The sequence below is a fragment of the Pyricularia pennisetigena genome, chromosome 3 (genome assembly GCF_004337985.1).
Source record: "Pyricularia pennisetigena strain Br36 chromosome 3, whole genome shotgun sequence".
Lineage (NCBI taxonomy): Eukaryota > Fungi > Ascomycota > Sordariomycetes > Magnaporthales > Pyriculariaceae > Pyricularia > Pyricularia pennisetigena.
The window spans coordinates 7,072,473-7,092,368 of record NC_043742.1 but is presented as its reverse complement, the minus strand read 5'-3'; the positions used below and the strand labels follow the sequence as shown (position 1 = coordinate 7,092,368).

The 19,896-nt window shown below is 52.3% G+C and overlaps 6 protein-coding genes across 6 annotated transcripts; 3 read left to right on the top strand and 3 right to left on the bottom strand.

Annotated features, from left to right (window-relative positions):
• Positions 1 to 1,515: 1,515 nt before the first annotated feature.
• Positions 1,516 to 1,980, bottom strand: PpBr36_03686 (uncharacterized protein; the record flags this gene model as incomplete). Its single annotated transcript, XM_029890856.1, has 2 exons — positions 1,516 to 1,733; positions 1,881 to 1,980. Coding segments are annotated over 2 exons (318 nt in total), but the record flags the coding sequence as incomplete, so codon positions are not given.
• A 1,795-nt stretch (positions 1,981 to 3,775) lies between these two features.
• PpBr36_03685 (uncharacterized protein) lies at positions 3,776 to 9,092 on the top strand (the record flags this gene model as incomplete). The annotated part of the gene is made up of 8 exons (XM_029890855.1): positions 3,776 to 3,826; positions 3,958 to 6,224; positions 7,055 to 7,121; positions 7,489 to 8,196; positions 8,267 to 8,479; positions 8,636 to 8,756; positions 8,801 to 8,910; positions 8,979 to 9,092. 8 exons carry the CDS (start codon positions 3,776 to 3,778, stop codon positions 9,090 to 9,092), a joined length of 3,651 nt encoding a protein of 1,216 aa, XP_029754447.1.
• A 431-nt stretch (positions 9,093 to 9,523) lies between these two features.
• PpBr36_03684 (uncharacterized protein) lies at positions 9,524 to 12,418 on the bottom strand (the record flags this gene model as incomplete). The annotated part of the gene is made up of 1 exon (XM_029890854.1): positions 9,524 to 12,418. One exon carries the CDS (start codon positions 12,416 to 12,418, stop codon positions 9,524 to 9,526), a length of 2,895 nt encoding a protein of 964 aa, XP_029754448.1.
• A 991-nt stretch (positions 12,419 to 13,409) lies between these two features.
• Positions 13,410 to 16,258, top strand: PpBr36_03683 (uncharacterized protein; the record flags this gene model as incomplete). Its single annotated transcript, XM_029890853.1, has 3 exons — positions 13,410 to 15,323; positions 15,408 to 15,541; positions 15,625 to 16,258. The coding sequence occupies 3 exons, from the start codon at positions 13,410 to 13,412 to the stop codon at positions 16,256 to 16,258; spliced, it is 2,682 nt and encodes an 893-aa protein (XP_029754453.1).
• A 52-nt stretch (positions 16,259 to 16,310) lies between these two features.
• Positions 16,311 to 17,063, bottom strand: PpBr36_03682 (uncharacterized protein; the record flags this gene model as incomplete). The annotated part of the gene is made up of 1 exon (XM_029890852.1): positions 16,311 to 17,063. The coding sequence occupies one exon, from the start codon at positions 17,061 to 17,063 to the stop codon at positions 16,311 to 16,313; it is 753 nt and encodes a 250-aa protein (XP_029754454.1).
• A 567-nt stretch (positions 17,064 to 17,630) lies between these two features.
• PpBr36_03681 (uncharacterized protein) lies at positions 17,631 to 19,451 on the top strand (the record flags this gene model as incomplete). Its single annotated transcript, XM_029890851.1, has 2 exons — positions 17,631 to 17,776; positions 17,879 to 19,451. 2 exons carry the CDS (start codon positions 17,631 to 17,633, stop codon positions 19,449 to 19,451), a joined length of 1,719 nt encoding a protein of 572 aa, XP_029754451.1.
• Between the last annotated feature and the right edge of the window lie 445 nt (positions 19,452 to 19,896).

The following is a 19,896-nucleotide window of genomic DNA, read 5'->3' as shown; positions in this document are numbered from 1 at the left end:
GGAGAGACGAGGGGGTCAGAACGGTTGGTCCACGACGGGTACAAGACACAAAAAGGTCCGCAGCCGCACGCCAACCAAGGACTTGAAAGTCAGCTCCTCTTCCTCTTCTTTAGCCATGCAACACACCCGTGCTAGGGCTTCCCCTCCCCTAGACCGAGCCAAGCGAGCTGGGGACCCTGCTCCAGCGACCGAGTGGGAGGAGATCCAATTTTGGCCGAAGAGCGGAGCTCAAATTTTTTTTTTTTCTCTTCTTTGTCTGGATATTTCCTTCCCTGGCGACGAGGAGGCAGCCTTTTGCCCCAACATGCAGAAGCTACGCCACGTCGTAGGGAACGACAGTCAAGCAACCTAGCTTGAGCCCGTGCTTATTTGCAAAGTTTAGTCACCTGCTGACCCAAAACGGGAGCCAGCGAAGACAGTGAATTCTATCCAAGTTGGACAAGAAGTTGCTTTCGGTTCTTGGGAGTAATAGACCTTGGTGTGGCTTCTTTGCATGTAGCGACTGTTTTTTTGGTATGCAGAAAGTTTTCACGCCGTCTTTCCCGGGCTGGAATGGATGATGAAAAAAAGGTGTGGGTGGCGTGTGATGTGGTCGCTGGTGAACGAACGCCTCCCCCACTTCAACATTCGCTCTGCCGTTATGACACCAGACGTTTGGTGAAAGACAGACGACTTCTCGAGTGAGAATAGCTGTTGTATATGCGGTGTCTGTGTGTTAAGAAAAAAAATTGAGAGAAAAAAAAACTAGTTGTTTGTTGATCGGGACTCTCCGTGCTAGGAGAACTGGGAGATCTGTTAAACAGCAACCCGCTAGTAGAACAGTATACTTTGGGGCAGGCAAAATGGTATATGGCCGAGCCAAAGACAAAGAGAAGAAAGAATAAAAAAAATCCAAATCCCTGGAGCCAAGAGGATACAAATTTGAAGACTTTTTTCTTTCTAATTTCTCATTTTATTCGTCTTAGCAAGGGCAAATGCTCCTGTTATATCTTGGGAAAAAGTTCGAACGTAAGTACCCAGGCCATGTTCGTTCCTCCATGCCATGTTAGTGCAGTTAGGGCTCCTCTCGCCCACTTCCTCGACCCGCTTGCCGCCATCCCAGGTCATCCACCTTTAGACGGCCGGAGAGTCACGACTGTTACATTCAGGGCCTTTCCAGCGTTTTCGGTAGCGTTTTTTTTATATTTTGATGAGCCCGACCAGGTTGCCAAGACGCTTCCGCTCGGGATTTGAACGTGGCACTGTCTATTCTGGTGCGAAAGGGACACTTCCATCGAGCAAACTGCCTTTTTGACTGAAACTGTTTCTCTGCCAATCTCCAGAAGGCTGATCTATTACCAACAGTGATGTCGCACCGTACCCCATCAGTTTTTTAATGCTCTGGGGTGGGGGGGAATGAAAAAGGGGAGAGCCCTCATTCTCATACTTGCCATGAAGACAGTCAATTCACAGAGCAAAGTTTCAACCCGACAAAAGCTGGTAGTGGTTGGCCTTCGCTCATGATTCCGCAGGTTGTTAAGCCGGGACGGTAGTCGGCTCGGGTTCTGGTGTCGGCTTTGGCACATTTTCTCCGGTGTCGGAGCCACAGAGAAATTGACTGCAGGTGTCTCGTCCAGCTGGGATGAGCGTGGCCACCACCATGACATGCAGTGTGTTTTCGCTCGGCTTGGCTGCGAACAGCTGCCAGACGCGATGAACGCTGGGTTTCCACCCTAACGTGCTGTGCTTCAAGTTTTGAAAACCAAAGGTCATTTGAGCATAATCGATTTCTCTAATTTTTGGTTGGCTGAAGGTAAACGAGAGGAGACGACGTCCCTTGACCAAGCGAGTGGGCCCGAACCGAACACAACAGGCCTGGTCTTCGCTGAGCCAAGACTTACCAAGTCGAGGCACTTTGACCCTGGTATTGTTAGCACACCAGATGGTACCATGCCAGCCATCTGCATAATGTGCCGGTCTGGAGCTGCGTTTTTTCTGCGTTTATGATTGCGTTTTTCTTTTGCGTTTACAGTTGCGTTTTCTCTGCGTTTTCTCTCACCCTCTCCCCCATTTCCTTTTCTTGCGTCTAATGATTCGTCAAACGAAATGGCTGGATGTGCGTCTTCTCATTGCCTTGTTTTCTTTTATACTCCGTACATCCACAGCAGTCAATCTCGCGAGACGGGGGTTCATTAGATGGTACAACCGGGGACGAGCGTATTGTGAAGGTGTGAATAGTCGAAACACCTTAAAATTGAGGTACAATAGCAAGCAAGAGCATCAATTGCGCTCGAAAACGTTGTACAGAGTCGCAGAAGAGCATGGCGGCCAGTGCGGCCGAGCCGGCTGCAATAAGATGTCAATGTTATGGCCAGGGGTGATGAAGCTGTGTCCCCGGTGTGCCATGCACCGCCACGGCCAACTTGCATCCCCGCGGAGCTAGCTTGCTAGAGCCCATTCGTCGCTTCAACACTGTAACTACTATCTGCAGCGCGACGTTTTTGCGCCAGGTTTTCTATGTCTAGACTAGAGGCAGATATTCCGCACACACACACCGACCTCGTCGCCAAGTAACAGTGGGCATATTAGCGCGACATGCATGGTGATCAGTCAATCCAGATTACTCGCTCTATTGGCAGCTCATCTTTCCGAGTGCTCGAGGGAACCGCATTGTCGGGATATGAGCGCGTGACCACCTTGTTACCAGTGGCGTTCGCATGCATGAGCACACAAAATCAGGTGCGGTCTCGAATCATTTGTCACCAGCGCTGCTTGATGGCGCGACAACAATATTAACGGCAGAGACGATCAGAAGGAACAAGCTAACGAGCTAGATGTACTTGCTGTAAATGTAAAAGAGAACCCATTTGAGAGCTAACCTATTCGCCCCACCTTGGAATGAACTACATTCGCGCGAAGAATGGTACGTACTGTGTCGGACTTCTAGTGTTGGCAGGCTGTGATGCTACCAACTTGTTGTACCTCTACTGCAGAAACAGATTGCAACACCTTCGCCTCCTGACATCACATTCGGCGAGATCGTCGAAGAGGCGTTGTCCTTCTTACTGTCAACCTTTTTTTTTCTCTAGCTTACACGCTTGCTAGTTTTGGATAACTCATGCATTGTAATGCAAGCCTTGAGATATGGGATATTTCCCGTAAAGATCATCAGAGGTATTTGCTTGCCTTTATCATTATACATATTCAACCAATTGAGAATTACTCGTCGCGATAGCATTCATACACCGTTCCTCATGGACGAGCAAGAGAAGTTCCGATAAACCCTGGATTACCATCGCACCAATGTTGAACAGGTCCACGCCGCTGTGCGAGAAATACCTGAAGTTGTGGACAAAATATTCTCGCAGTGACGCAAATTGGTTGGGACACAACGTGACTCTTCTCGTCAAGAAGCTCGTTCGGTCATCACCAAAGAATATGCCGCATCGCTCAACGGCGAGTTACATGGTGCGATAATGCCGCTTCAGGCCAATCAAATGAAACACACCATTAGTGGGTCATCGCGGCACTTTTTGGAGCTTGGACCACCGAGAGGCTCGGGATCAGCTCCACACTGACAAAGATGTTTGTTTACTTTCCAGAACCCCCCGCCCCATGTTTACATGGAACACCACTTTTTCCACCCTGACATCATCCGCGTTCCTCCATTCTTGACCACCCCAGTCCTAGCCTGGAGTTATCGAGATTAGAACGCATCGTTCCTCTCCTCCAGATAGAGGAACTTCTTTTCGTCTATTGAGGGAAAGGAAACTGATTCTCACGAAATAGTCGAATAATGGCGCGCCCCCGTCGCTCAACGCGCCTGGCCGCGAATGCTGCTCTGGAGGTGAGTGATATTAAACCATCAGGCTCGCACACCGCAACTATCAAGAGATAAAAAAACACGATCAAAAATCCGCCGGACTTCTGCAGTCATTCATTCAAGGTTGGAAGGCCTTTACTGACATAGATGATCAGGAATCGACGCTTCCTAAACAAGAGCTCGGCTCGGTGGAAGAGGCTGATGAGACCTCTCCCGTCGAGAAGACCCCGGCCAAGAAGAGCAAACTTCCCAAGAGCACCAAGTCAGCCAGAGGCAAAACACCAAAAACCCAACCAGTTGAGAGCAGCCCGTCTCGCGCTCGTGACACTGCTAAGGATGAGGCCCCTGCGGCTTCCTCCCCGTTCCCACGAACTCCGGCGTCGTCTGCCATCAAGCCGCCAGCAACAGAGATGCATCCCGAGCACTACCACGCTTCTACCGCCGCTCCTTCCTCTGCTTTGCACCTTGGATTCTCAGACATTAATCCAGCAGGCCCTTTGAACTCATCACCTACCGTGGAGGTGACACAGAGGGCGGCAGCGGCACCATCGCGCAGGACCAGCACAGTACCATCGGCGCCATTCACTTTTCATCTCGAAAACCCTGGCGCCGCGACTGGAGGCCTCAGTGAACGTACCAAAGCACTCCTAGAGGATATGCGTGGCGACATTGAGCAGATCGCGGCAGACCTCAGGGCTAAGCGCGACCAGGAGAAGGCGGAGGCGGAGGCAAATGGACGCAAGATCGCCTCCGCCAAGGGAAAACGCGGTCGGTTCAGTGATGTGCACTGGAAGGAACTCCAGAAAATGGATTCTATTGTCAATCACCCCAGCGTCCAGCGCTACAAGACATTAAATAGCAACGGCAGTAGCAGCAGCATCGCCGGCAATGGCCCGACCAGTCCGGCTCAATTGACCAAGGGTATCAAGAGAACACAATCCAAGGCGAACCTCAACGACTCGGAGGCTCGTAGGGGGGTTGTGACTGCTGAGTCCTCTAGGAAACCGCCCGCAAAGTTCCCCATCTCGCCCGCCAAGCGGCAAAATGGCCTCTTTGGAGGCAGCAGCGATGAGGTGCCCGTGTCCGCAGTCAAGCGGGCAAGACAACGTATTGAGGACGATGCATCTAGTGCTCGGCCTGTATCGAGGGATGCCAGCAGCATCCCGCGGCCGACTACCGCCGGCAGGGAAGGCCCAAGCCTCCCGCGATCCCACACCACGACGTCGGCGTTGATGACCCCAACAAAATCATCTCTGGCCCGATCTGTCGCCTCGGCGGCAAAGCCAGGCCCTAGTGGGGCCCTTAGTGCTACCGCGCCACCAGGTCGTCTCAAGACCTCAGCAAGCAACAGCAGTTTGGCTATGGCATCTAAGATTGCGGCACCAGTCCGGTCACCCAGCCGATTCGATAGGATCAAATCGATGCTTCGAGGAGGCCAGAAAGACGCTGGCCCCAAACCTAGTAGCACCTTGCCGGTGCCCAAGGCTTCTGGTCTTAAAACACCCTCCACTTCGAACCTCGACAAGCCACTCCCTGCAGTGCCAGCAACCACTCCTTCGCGCAAGCTTATGAAGCGCGTGGTCTTCACTCCGGATTCCAAGAAGCCCGTAACTTTTTTGGGCAATGATCGCACCCCTTCTCCGCTCAAGTCAATTTTGAAGTCCGGCCTGCCCCGGTCAAAAACCATGGGCAAGCTACCCGAAGTCCACTACCCGAATCTGGACACAGTCATGGATGAAGGTGAAGGCCAGGAAAGCAGCGTGCCCGCGGTACAATATCCGGATTTGCAAACTCTAACAGATGGACCTCCCGAGCCTACGACGAACTTGGAGACTGATGGTCTCAGTTCGGCGGTCCCCGGAACGTTTACTTTCAGAAGCGATCACACGATCGAGTTTGGCGGCACCTCGCCTGTCGGCTTCGGTGGCTCGCGCGGTCAATCCAGTGTGAGACATGTTCGTCAGTCAACGATGGCTCCGCAAAGCCCCATGGCGATGCCCGGTAGCTTTCCGGACTCGGTATCCGAGTTCAGTCATGGAGGCAGTGGTATCTCTGGCCAGCGCGAAAACAAGGAGAACCGTGCTCCCGCAGCATTCCTGCCTGCCGTAAAGCATGGTCTTGATAACAAGAAGCGCCATCGCGCGGACTCGGATGACGAAGACGAAGACTCTGATGAACGGGCAACCAAGAGGGCACGTCAAATTGAGGACGGTGAAGCTCTTTTTGGCTCAAGCCGCGGTGCCAAGGGGTCGGTCAGTGTGCCACCTAAGGCTCGTAAACAGCATCCGAGAACGATGCTGTACAGCTCGCCCAAAAAACCTTCTGAGTTCCCCGGGGTTGGTACCAAAACGCCATCCCCCGTGAAGAGGTCAGGCATAAGTCTCAGCCGCCTTTCCATGCTTGCACGGCCCAAAATGCGGAAGTGAGATAGACTTTGCTCGTCCAACATTGGTCTTGAGAGGACCTGATTTGTCATGCGCCTCAATGATGGCTAGTCCGCCGTCAGCCCCAAATTTCTTACGACTAAGCAACGAGGCTCGGAGGGTCGATTCTTTCCCCGTTAATAGAAGGGTGCATGCTATGCCGTTTTGTGCAGTTTCTTTGCACTTTCTAGAATGTCTAAATACTTTGGGTTTGTTTTATTTTCACTTTGAAAGTCATAAGAGACCCTTTCCTGGACGGGTCATCAGCCAAGGCTTGACCAGCGGACAGGATGGGTCAAACTGCGAGATTCCACACAGGCGTTGTTCGGGTTATGGTGTCTTTTTTTTGTTGTTCATCTCTACGATGATAGGTCACGGGTTGGTCAGGTCATGGAGTTTATTGAAAAAGCAAGCAACAACTTGGTTGGTGGCAGAGACTTTCAGAACTGCCTGTTCCTAGTCGGATGTCCAGTTATTGCGTCTGTTTGTTTGTTGGATTATGTCTCAAGGAAGCCCTTGGGATTTTGGGACTGCTGGTATAATTTCTCTTGCATTTATTCATGGTCAACTGTACAGTATTATCGCGCCTGGTCGGGGTGGGTCTAGGAAAATCAGAAAGCATTTATGCTCGGTTTTTAATCCAGTGCGCTGTTTGGCCGTCATCAACAAACTGGATACTTGGCTCTTTTTTTCTGCCTGATGTGCTACTAGTAAAAGACTTTTGATGACTTCTCCAGACGGAGGGCGGTCGATCGGGCGCTTGGCGGGAAAGAGTACCTGCCGGTGTCTATCCAGGTAATGTTAAGGTGGGAACTTGAAAGATGGGTAGGCACCGGTACCTGCCTCAACCTACCATAGTTCCTTGGTGCATGCTTCTATGTTGGCTCGACGAGAAGGTGTGACCATAAAGAATCCTTTGAGCTAATCGGTGCGAGTGAAGAATACCGAGTTCAATGAATGAGCATTGACTAGTCTACACTAGATGTATTTGGGCTGTTCCTATTTTGAACCGGTGGCTATACGATCTTCTAGGCACTGCCATCCACAATCGCTCATCATTCTACCGGCTCTTCCTAAATATATTAAAAGCTACATAATTGCACTCCTAGGATCAATGATCAGTTCACCAAAAATTGCTAACACCCGTTACTAGTTGCAAAAACTCTTACATATATATATAATCAAAAAAACAAAAAAAAAAAAAGAAAAGAAAAGAAAAAAGAAAAAAGAAAGACACAAATTTCCTCCTCCTCACCATCATAGACGCAACCATCCATGCGGTCCATACTCAAGACTTCCGTCTCAGCCTGGCGGCCAGTGCTATCGACGGCAGCCTCAGAACCCTCGATACCTATCCGCAGGGACACTCTAGATCCGCGATATCAGCCTGTGTTTATCTGCAGCTTCTGCCACCAGGCATACTGCTCCCCACCACACGTTGTCGGCAAGTCTGCTCGTCTCACGTGCGAGGGCTGCTACCGGACCCTGATAGACCTCGCCGTGTGCTGGAAGTGCGGCGAGCTGGTGTACCGGGGCGACGCCTGCGTCAGCCTCGGCTGGTGCTTTTGGCACCGCGTGTGCTTTGGGTGTCTGTTCTGTGGTGGGAGGACGAGCGTGCAAGAGGCGTGGGGAAAGTGTGATAGTGGGGGAGACATGGGGACCGAGCGATGCACTCAGGGCTGGGATGGTGACGGCCACGGAATTGGTCAAGGAGACGACTGGCAGGAACAGCCTCACAGTGGCAGAGGCGCCGCGGTCGAGCTCGATGAGATCCCGCTATGTCAACACTGTCTCCTGAACATGGAGGGGGATGGTGTTGATGAAGATGAAATCGTCCGCTTGGCGTTGGATTCAGCCCATCAGAGGGATGTAGAACTGATCCGGGCAAGGTATGAGAAGAATAAGCAGGCGACTTCAGGACCTCATGCGACGATGCCTAAAGCCCAGGATGAGGTACATTGTCAGCTTACGGTAAGGTTGAAACCATTGGACTGTTGCCACTGAAATGCCTGCTGACTCGATATCTTAATATTTTGTTCAGTCATCCATTGCAGTGGTTTCTCAGGTCGACGCCGTATGCCCTGATCATATCGAGACAGATGGAGCAGCGAGTATGACCGGCGGCAAGCACATGAATCCGTTTTCAAACACCATTTATGTGTCCATGTCAGATCCTCTCAATGGCCCAAGTTTCAAGCCAAGACCTACCAAGTCCATTCCACTCCAGATGCAGCCGTTTGCACGACATGGAAACGTTGACAATGGGATCCAGCCAGGGGATAAATCCTCTTACCAAGCACATATTGCCTCTTCCCCTGTGACCAGATCAGCATCAGTAGCCTCGCCAGGTGTGCATAATATCTACATAAAGGCAATGGGAGCTAACAAACTGACAAGCTGCCCGAGCCAGGATGCTTTCAAACTCACCGGGTTGACTTGTTCGTGTGCCACAGGCACCCCAAGACCTCAAATACAACGGCAAAGGTACTCCTACGTCAGCAACGAGCCCAACCTGCGGCCCTCGCTGCATAGTCAAAGCCAGCGGCACATGCAGCGAAGACATGTATCATTCCAGTGTCCCTTGGCTGGACGAGCACATCAATCAAAAGCTTTGATGGACCTGCCACGAAGCCAAGCAATCCCACAAGGGACTGCATCTGCACCAGAGCACGAGCAGCAAGCACCGTCAGCTATGGATGGTTATGATCCGTCCAGGACAGACACTACTGCCATGCGAACAACAAACACCAAAGTCACTCGAGTGGCTGGGCGAGTATGAGCACATCGCCCCTGCCACCGCCACAACGAGGCCCTCGGGATCTGATGGGATACCAAGCGCAGCCAGTCGTAATGCAGGAGCTCACTAGGAACGAGATTGAAAAAAATGATGCCGTTCAAGATAGGGCGAGTCAGGGACCAGATCCTAAACATGGGCACACCGGAATGGAAATGTGCCAGAATGAAGCTTGGACAAGGGAGACGAGGAAACCAGCATGTTTATCACTAGAACGTCCGGGCTCTTCCAATGACCAAGATAAAAGAAAAGATTTTAATTGGGGGGGAGGGGGGACAAGAGGTATCTATCCTTCTATTCCTTGTGTATGCTACTTTACATGTTTAAACTGCATCAGTCACAAAAAGACTCATCGTAATTATCAGGCCCAAACGGACATTACTGCTAGGAGATGTGCTCTGAGCAAGATGTGCCTCGCATGGAGATCAAAGTTGTTCATGGCACATCGTCAACCAAGCGTCCCGCTGTTTCCTGTGTACATCAAGGCTGTACCGACAGAGCATATTAAACATCAACAGCCACGTCTTCGAGTGTCGACCCTTCACCGACTTGTCCCGCAGCCAGATCGGGAGTGCTAACGTGGGCCTCATCGTGCTCTTCCTTCAACACGATGGTGTACATCTTCTGCAGCGCAGGCAAGAACTCGACCGCCTCGGTGAACTCGCCGAGCTTGGCCCTCATGTGGTCAAACGCGAACAGAACAATCATGTCCATATTGGCACTGTTCCGTCGCTCGAGATCCTTGGGGATATTGGCGTAGCGCTGTGAAAAGTGCGTCATCAGCACTCTACGCGCCTTCATGCGCCTCGCCACGTCCATAGCCTCGCGCATAGTGCTGTGCTTCTTGGCGATGGCGTCGCCCTGCTTTTCGTTCTCAAATGTCGCTTCGTGGATGAGCAGCGTCGCTCCCTGCCCTATGTGGACGAAGTCGTCCGATGGGCGGCAGTCGCCCGAGTAAGCCACCTTTAGGCCCGTCTTCTCCCATGTGAAGACGGTTGCAAACGAGTCGAAGCAGTGGTCGGTCCTGGCCACATCTATCCGCGTAAGGCCGCCGAGGTTAGCTTGATCAGTCCCGGTGAACGTGATGGGCTCCGAAATGCGGGTGGATCTGTTGGGCCTCGCCACGCCGATGAGGGTCAGACGGTTGCTGATATGTTCGACATTTTGGTATTCTCTGATATAGCTCATCAGGCCTTGGGGGCCGACCACCGTGAGGGAAGGGGGCTTTCCTTCTGATGTGGTTGCGCTGACAGACGAGGTGGCTGCATCCCATGCCTGAAGAAGACTTGCGGTGCCAAGGTGGTGGTCTGCGTGAGGATGGCTAAGCCAGAGGACACGCAGGTCGCGCAGTATCTCGTCGGCCCCCTCGATGCCATAATGACGGCGGAGCTGGCTGAGGGTACTTTCGCCGCAGTCGAACAGATAGTTTCCGGCACCTGGGACGCGCACAAGAGTGGCTGAAACGTTGCGATAGATAGAGGGCAACGAGGACCCAGTCCCGAGAGCAATCACTTCGGCGTCGGGGCAAGGCAGGTCTTTGTTGTCCGCCTGGATAAGAGCCTTGAAATCGTGCGTCTTGACGGTCTCGCGAGCGGCATCGATGAGTTCTCTGACTGCTGAAGAGGGTCGGAGCTCTTTGGCGTCGGTAGTTAGCGGTCGCTGTACCCTGTCGTCTTGAAATGCGTACTTGGGCGCCAACTCTAATCTCGCCTCAGATTTCGCTGGCAGAAAGGGTTTTGATGACAAATCGCCCATCGGCCCAACGTTGTTGAAGACGGGTAAAGGGAAACGTTTTTGGTCTAGGTAGTGATGCCTAATGATGCCTTTGGTCGACGTCTCAAAGGAGATATGGTTCGCACAAACGTCCAACGATGAGACGGTGTGTCTCAGGTGACTGTGCTTTCTCATGAAGGCCAAGATCCTCTCGTCATCTGCCAGACCTTTACCAAGTGTCCAGTAGATGGCGACCATGTCACTCATTATTTTTTCGTTGTCCCATTCTGGCCTGGAAAGTAAGGAATCGACGTAATCTGCCGAAGGGACATCAACCACGGCAAAGCCCATACCGGGAATGGGCGGAGCCATGACCATTTCAGGCGTGATCACATCACCAGAGTCTGTGGTGATAGAGTGTCCCATGCATATCAGACCTCTTTGCTTGTGTTGGATTCCAAATTTCTCTGCGGCTTCTTTGTCAAACTTGCCACGGCGCGGCTGTAATTTGACTATGTAGCACATCGAAGTACTGGAAGGAGAAGTTTTGGGGAGATTTCGAATCTGGCCTGCATTCCAGTTTCTCCTGGTCAAAACGGTTATATCTGGGACGGGTTCCGAATCCCCGGGCAGAGGACCGTGGTACTCCTCCAGGTTGCCATTCTTGCGCACATATAGGGTGGCGTCCCTGCGGGCTTCGGACAGTTTTATCTCGACAAGGCCATCGAGCCGCCAATCAGTCTCGAACATGGTCATGAGCACCGACTTGACAAGCTGCTGGTCTGTTTCACTGAGCATCTCGGGCTCAGGCTTGCCATCATCATCGTGACTGACCCTCGCCCGCTTTCTGCCGCCGGGGGAGTGGCTTGTGTTGGCCGATAATGGAACGTGCCACACACGAATATTTTCGTCCTCCCAGTCATGTTCGGAACTGCTCGGATCCTCTAGCCTCGGATCGGCCAGGATCTCGTTCACATCCAATGGTAGTTTTTGGCGCAATATGAAGCTACGACCCATGGCAAGATAGTAGGGCAAGTTCCTGCTCCCGCGCAACCGCAACCTGTTCCAACTCGGCGCCTTTGGATCGTTCTTTTTGCTTTTAGGACCGTTGTCCCTGACAGCCATCGCTTTGGAAGCCGCCAGTGTGAGCACCATACCCATGAGGCCGCCGCATGTTTCGGAACCGATGGGGCCAGTGATCATGATTTCCTCGAGCTTGATAATGGGCCTGTCGTTAGACCTACCGGCCAGCACACGCTGAGTCCCCTCAGGGACTCTCCCAATCAAGTACCGGCGCGAATCGCAGTGCAGCCATATTGCGGACCCTGCAGTGTCGGCCGTCGGAGCCCAGACGAGGTCCGCCTGGGATAGCATGCTTGTTGCCTCTGGAATGCGTTTGGGCGACTGCCGCTTGGACTGAGGACGGAGTTTGGACTTGGCGCGCGCGATGGCGAGCCACGAGGGGGCTTGGGTAGGATCACTGAAGGCGTACGATTCCTTGAATGGGGCAAGGGTGACGGCTAGGTCGTTGAGGTCATATGAATCGTCGAGCGCGGTGGGCCGCCGGTCGGTGCGATGGTATCGCAGTTGCAGCAAGTACTTATTGCCAATGCTAAGCCTTTCTACACGCGGCGGAGATCTTAATGCGCTAGTAAGCCGGTTGGCGGTCCTTTGCGAAATATTCATGGAGTCATGGAGGGCGGCAGAGAACTGCCACACATTGCCCAATAAAGGCAAGTAGACTTTCGCAGTCTTCCTAATTTACTGCTGCACCAGGGCTGTTAGTCACTGTTTGCATCAGGTAGCGGATTATGCCCCGCTTAAAAAAAAAAAAAAAAAAAAAAAAAATTGTTAGCTGATCTGATCTTGCATGATGTCGCTTTCTTTTATCGTCACGTGGAGATAATTGGATGGATGTACGAATGCCGTGTGTGCAGTTAACGCTGCCAAGCTGATAAAGTACCATGCCATCCGTACTTTCCTGCCTTAATCGACCACGACCTGCGTCCATGCTGGCATTTCGTTCTTGTAATTATGTATATCTCCTAGTCTCTTGCAACCTCATCAGATTTCTTAATTGATTAGTATGCGAACCTGGACAAATGCCGTATCGTCCCTTTTTGAGATTGATCTCGTCTCTTTCGCTCATCAACAGCTTGTACATTCTTCCATCCACTCGTGCCGCTTTCTCGACTTGATTTCGATTCATCACTACCTAGGCCAAGTGGTCCTTTGGTAGCATTGACTGCTTGCGCTCCAATCATAGGGTCGGCTCATTTGAGATTGGAAGAGTGGAGTTTCATGTGAGCCGAGCCGATGCTACGAGGCTATGTGGTATGCACCACCCAATGTACACCAACTACCCCGCCCGCTCATCACACTTGCACACAACGACGCCTGGTATATGTACCGATTGAATCTGGTTGATCCTTTGGATGGTCCTGCGACTGCTACGCAAGTACGTAGGACAAGACAAATAAAGACAAGGTATTATGCGGACCGCAGTCTGGCACCTTCCCGGCTGGGCCATAATACGGAGAAGAATATTGCTACAAAGTGACAGTCTCTCGACACGCTGATATCCATAAGATGGCGCCTCCCACGCAGGCCTGTCCTCGTGGCCGTCCTTGGGCCTGGAGGATTTCTCTGCCCACCTGTTGCTCCTCTTGTGTTTACAATGGTTCCCATGAAGCCTTCCATAGTCTTCCTCGGCCTGCTGCCGCTGGCAGTATTCGCACAGACAAATGACACCTTGGGACTTGGCAACGGCTTCATAACTCTCAACACCACCAACTTCAATGCCAAAATCGTTCGTGATTCTCAGGTTCTTGCTTCTCTCAAGCCGAACGGCGACATCTTTGACTTTCTGCCATTCGACTATATCGGAAGAAGAGCCAGGAATGGACAATACCATTGGGGTGATGTTACCTTCCGCTATCGAGTTGAGGGCGAGACGGCCTGGATAGATGGGGATTCGGCAGCCCAGCGCCATCCTGTTGCCAGTGTAGAGTCACCACCATTACAGAACACGCTCGCCTCGTCCAATCTCGCCCCGACCCTACCCAACAGTCCCTTGAATATCACCAGACAGTGGATAGAAGTGGACGGTGATCTCGGCCTTCGTTTCATTATCGAGAATGCGGGATCTTCCAGGATCGAGCTGGGAAGCTTGGGCTTCCCTGCAGAATTCAATAGTATATTCACCGATCGCCATGCCGTCGATATGCAGCGCCTATGCTCACTCTCGGACCCCTATATTGGCATGGACGCTGGCCAGATTAGGGTTGGCCCGGTGAGCGGTAGCGGAGCGGCACTCGTAGTCACTGCTCTGGGTTCCACTCCAATGGAGGCATATCGCAACCTGCAGGAAGGTGGTTATGAAGGCACTTGGTATGGAAGCCAGACGTTTGAGGGGTTTTATGAATGGCAGACGCTCTCCAGAGCATGGGCGGAGAACGAGTGGCGCAACACAAAGCCTTGGAACCCTGCATCTTCCCGGAGCATTGACCCAGGAGAAACTGTGCAGTTTGGCCTGCGCTTCTCTGTTGCCAAGGAAGGCGTCAGGGGAATTGATGCTGCCGTAAGGGCGAACGGAATCCCGATTGCTGTGGGCGTTCCTGGCTTCATCGTGTCTTCAGGAGAGCCTGCGAAACTGTTTTTAGACTCCAAGGTCGAGGTGACGTCCATTACTTCTGATCCAGCCGGTATGCTTCAGGCAGTCCAAGACTCGCCGAGAAAATACACCATAACCCCATCAAGAACTGCCTGGGGCCGGGTGCGCTTAGACGTGCGATACGCCGATGGGAGGATCCAGACTGTTCACTACTACGTCACCAAGGAATCCACCCAGGCCGTTGCAGATCTCGGGCGTTTTCTCACCACGGAACAATACTACACGGACAAATCCGATCCTTTTGGCAGAGCGCCCTCCGTTATGACTTTTGACTACGAGGCAAGGTCGATAGTGGAACAGGACTCACGCGCGTGGGTAGCTGGCCTCAGTGATGAAGCTGGCGCCGGCTCGTATCTGTCTGCATTTATGAAACAAAGCATACAGCCGAACGCAGAAGAGGTGGCCAAGCTCGAAGCGTTTGTGGATGGTGTCCTATGGAAATCCATTCAAAGAAGTGACTATGGAGTCAAGAAGAGCATATTCTTTTATGAGCCCGCGTTGGTGCCGGGCTACACATACAGCCCCAGTCTGGATTGGACATCATGGACTAGCTGGAACAAGGCCGGGGCTGATGACATTGGGCGAGGCTACAACTATGTTCACGTCGCTGCTGCATACTGGTCCTTGTACCGCGTTGCTCGTGGTTATCCCGACCTTACCAAGGCGCATGCTTGGGACTGGTATTTGGACCAGGCTTACCAAACAACGATCAGGATAATGAAGAACGATGTCTTTTATAGTGATGTTGGTCTCATGGGAGAAACTGTCTTTGGAGAGATCCTGACCGATCTTGGACGCGAGGGACAAGCAGACAAGGCAGACGCTTTATCTGCAGCGATGAAGCAGCGAGCTGCACACTGGGATACTTTACAAGTTCCTTTTGGCTCAGAGATGGCTTGGGACTCCACCGGACAAGAGGTATACATGGCATCATTGAGAGTCAGGATCGACTCTTGGAATTTTGATTGATACGCTTTGTCTAACGGGTCTCTCAACTCTTAGGGTGTCTACTATTGGGCCAAGGAATTCGGCTTCTCCAATACCGTAGCAAAGGCTCTCGACAGTGTGCTGGGTTATACGCATAACATACCGCATTGGGGCTACAATGGCAACTCTCGCAGATACTGGGATAACATGTAAGTTGATTTCACTAAAGAACTAACATCCCATCTCCATCAGGACAAACGTGCTTATTTAATTCCCTACTTCTATCCGGCAGATACGGTGGTAAACTGCGCAGGATAGAACGCCAGATACACCACTATGGCAGTGGTTTGAACGCTCTTGTTCTTCTGTCTGCCTTCCGCTCGAACCCGAACGACACATACTTACTACGCACCGGCTACGGAGGCACGACTGGGCCCCTTTCCAACATCAACCAAGACGGCTTCGCGGCGGCGTCGTTTCATTCGTGGCCGGACACACTCAAATGGGACGGTATCAGCGGTGACTATGGCTCTGGCTTCCTGGGTCTAGCCCTCGGTTCGGGCACCTATCTAGTGGAAGACCCAGAGCTTGGCCTTGTTGCTTTCGGCGGTGTGCTGGAGGGAACAAAGGTGAGAACTAATGATGCTGTGCGTCGCAAGGTTTTCATTGGACCTTTGAACCTATTGATATCTGTAGATGCGGGGATCATCCAAGACTTCAGCTATGCTACGGGTAGTCAGAGTGTTTCATTGACGGTAGCTCAACTCGACTGGGTACCCAGAGCCCCAAGCGCTATTGTTTGGGTCGAATCTCCATCGGGGTCATCATCGTTCAGTGTCAAGACCTCTGGGTTTGCACAGGTTCGCGGGGGTTGGCAGGTGCCATTGACGACCGAGAGTGTAACGGTTGAGGTTGGACCGGCTTGACTTGTAGACTTGAGTCTAGATTTTGATCAGTGGAACGGAGCCGGAAAATGGGTCACGGCACGGATTCTTGCACTTTCCATGACTGCTGCCCGTACTTGAGTTCTTGATCGGCCTCTATGTCCGTTTCCTGGCGGATGATTTCGAGGCAAGGCAGAGGTAGTTCCCCAATCTTTATAGTCATTTCCCATCCGCGGCCATGTCGCCATTCCCATCTTTGGGCAGCAATCTCGTCCCCGACCCTGATAAGACCCTGACAATACTGCCCGAGAAGCACAACGCTGCCACGAGCTCGAAGACTCTTATCTTCCATTTGAATCATGATGCACCGGGCAGCGCCGCCAGCCAACGGCCTGGCCTGTCCGTCTTCACCGAGGGCCCCGGGGATAGGTTCCCCATCATCCCAAAGTTCCTCATAGTCGGCCTCGACGCCCACGTCCGGGTTCCACATGCGGCCCTTTTCCAAGGTCGTCCCGTCGGGCTGCGGAAACATGTCGCCCTCGTCGGCGACCGAGGCCTCGGGATCGAGTGGCGTGCGCGAGTCGATCCAGTGCGTCCATCTAGAGTGCGAAATGTCCTCGCCGTCCACGCCTTTACGGATCCACGACTCCGAGGTCCCGGCGATGGCCCAGTCGACTCTGGAGATGGGGAGCTGGTTAACGCTCCCATCCTCGTCGGAATGGAGCGGTAGCAGCACGCGCAGATCCACGAACCGTCGACCTGGTGAGGTGAGGACAATCGTGGATGTGGGCTCTGCTGCTGGTGCTGGGGGCCAGCGAATGTGTTTTCTGATGGAGATGCTACCCATGTCGAAGGTGCGCTTTCTGAGAATTTCTGTGAAAGGAGTGACGCTTGTTGTGTTGTGAGGGGCGAAGAGGTACCTCTGGTTGGCGTAGTCACTAACTATTGTAGTTATTGTTCCAAGATGGGGATACCACCCAGCCAGGTGGGGGAAGCACACTTGTGCATGGTGGTGGTGTCAAAGCGAGTGGGTACGTACATGAATGTACCTTTCCATTGCCTCCACGCAGGAGGTACATTGGCTTGGGGGTGCACATTGTTAGAGCCTGCAGGGATTCTCCAACTCGACCCCCGCCCTACGGTGCTTACGTCGATAGTAATTTATACAGTATATCGAGCAAAGCGCTACTTACCCCATGTTATTTGTCTTGTCAATCATTGGATAACTGTGTCTTGCCGTTTACGTCGTTGGTGCCATCGACAAGAACAATGTCGCGTTTGTCACTCAAATGTTTTTTTTTTTTTTTTAAACCTCCAAAACCTACCGATAAAAGGCACAGTCCCATTTTACTTTGTTGGCCTTCCAATCTAGAATCCAATAAACACTACACAATTCAAATATTTTATAGACAAAATGACATCATCTCCCCTGCCTCTTGAGATATGGTGGCTTGTCTGCCAGGAGCTGGTCAGAGACGCGCCGCCAGACTTCAACTCACTGTTCAGTTGCGCACTTGTTGATCGCGCAATGGCCAAGGTTGCGCTTCCTCCTCTGTACAGGTGAGTACCAATCGAGTCTCTCGGGGACATTCAAGAAGACCGACCAAAATTCACTAACATCCTAAACCTTCATCCATCTTTTGTTTTGTTTTTTTTTGGAAGTGTTCACCATAAAGCTCTGGTTAATTTGGACGCGTCAATAACGGGGCAGGTCAGATGGGCAAACCTATGGCGCTCCCTGATCCTGTCCAGCATTGGCAAGACTGCATTCCCCTATGCTCTATGGATCCGCAAGCTTCAGCTTGGCGACCTGCAGTTGACGCTCCAGGACATTGCGCGAAACCCTGCCGTCCGCGAGGATCTGTTCAGGGGCGACATGGCCGAGTTCGAGATTGTCAACAACGTCAACATGACGCGCGCCGCCCAGAGGAAGCTCGGTAGAGTCCCGTTGGCCTACGACGCCATCGCACTCAAGGTCGGCGACGCCATCACTTCCTTCGTCAAAGATGCGGCTGACCGCAATGACAAGGTCGTCACCCTGGCAAAGCTCGAGAGCCACCGCATACCCACCGATGTCCTGACCACCTGGACGTCTAGGCTGTCCACATTGAGATCCCTGACCCTCCGCGAGGTCGACTCGCTCAACGCAGATGTGGCTTCCGCCATCCGCCGTGACTGTCCGTCCTTTGCTAAGCTGCGTTGCCTGACTGGCCCTGGGGAGAATGCCGACGGGGACATGGCCGCCTTTCTTCTGAGTCTGGCCCCGCAGACCTTGGAGCACTTTGAGGTCATCTCGTACAATAACTTTGGTCAGCAGACGTTCGCCGCTCTGGCCTTTCATTCCAAAAGTCTCAGAAAGATCATGTTGGCTTCCATATCCCAAGCAGCAGTCCCCGCGCTCTCATCCCTTTGCGAGTGCACATCTATTGAGACCTTGAGGCTAGAATACGAGTCGCGGGCGATTTCTTATCCTTGGAAGGACGACCACAAAGAATCATACCTCCAAGTGGCCGAATGGCTCCGCAACAGCCAGAGTCTCACCAGCCTCGAGATGTACGCACTGCCCGACAGTCCCTCTCTGTTGGCCAAGGTACTGCCATCTGAAAACCTGCGCCTGCGCAGCCTCCGCGTCGACATTTCCGAACTCACTCGGCAGGACAGCGAATTCTACCCCAGTCTAAGCCACCAGGAGACTCTGGAGGAGCTTTTCATAGAGAATTATGAGGACTCGTTCGGCCCCAGCGAGGCCCTCGTGCGAGCCGTCTCCGGGTGCCGGAACCTTGTCGCCCTCTACGCCGTCAACTCACAATTCACAGCACTCGACCTTCGCCAGCTTTGCCTGGCCCTGCCAAGGCTTGAAATACTGCAGTTTGACGGCGAGCATCAGGACAGCACACTGGACGCGTTGACGGGGTTCGAGCGTCTCAAGTACGTCACCGTCAACGGCACATCCTCCTTCTCCTTCGACAGACTTTATTCATTCATCGACGGTCTTGCCGCAAAGGGCGAGCCTGCAGAATCGGCGTCAGCCAACGGCCCAGCGGCCATATCCAAGGGGCCGCACTACGGTTTCAGCTTGATCATTGCCAGTCAGATCGGCTTCGGGAGCACCAAGTTCACAAAGGCGCAGGAGACCTCTCTTCAGCATCTTATCAAGGAGAGGGTGAATGGCGAGCTGAGCCTCACATACATACAAGACGAGGACGAACTGCACGAGAGCGACTTTTCTGACTGACCAGTCCAAAATTCTCTCACTGTTCACCTTTGTCAGCTTTATCTACCCACCTTCTCGGGTTGGGATGTATTTCTAAATAGTGTTTGTTCTAAAAATTCGTGTATAGAATATGTAAGAGTCTGCCAACTATCTGGCCGAGAAATCTCAAAGCATTTACTGTTGTGTTGACGACTATCATATATTCTTTGTATATACGTTTATAAAACTCCGCGTCTATCCGCAGATAGCAATTCCAAAAGATTCGGTGTTTCTACTCGAAACATAAACACGGTCATGAGAAAAGGGCGGCGGCACTTTGCAAAGATGCGAGTTGATGTCATGGTAATCCATAATATGGGGTAAAAGAGCCAAAATACATTCTATATGTGTCTACGAAAAGCAAGACGAGATTTGCAAAATCATATCTGTCGGCCAACCTCTCGCCCCCAGATGCTGTCCATTGTGC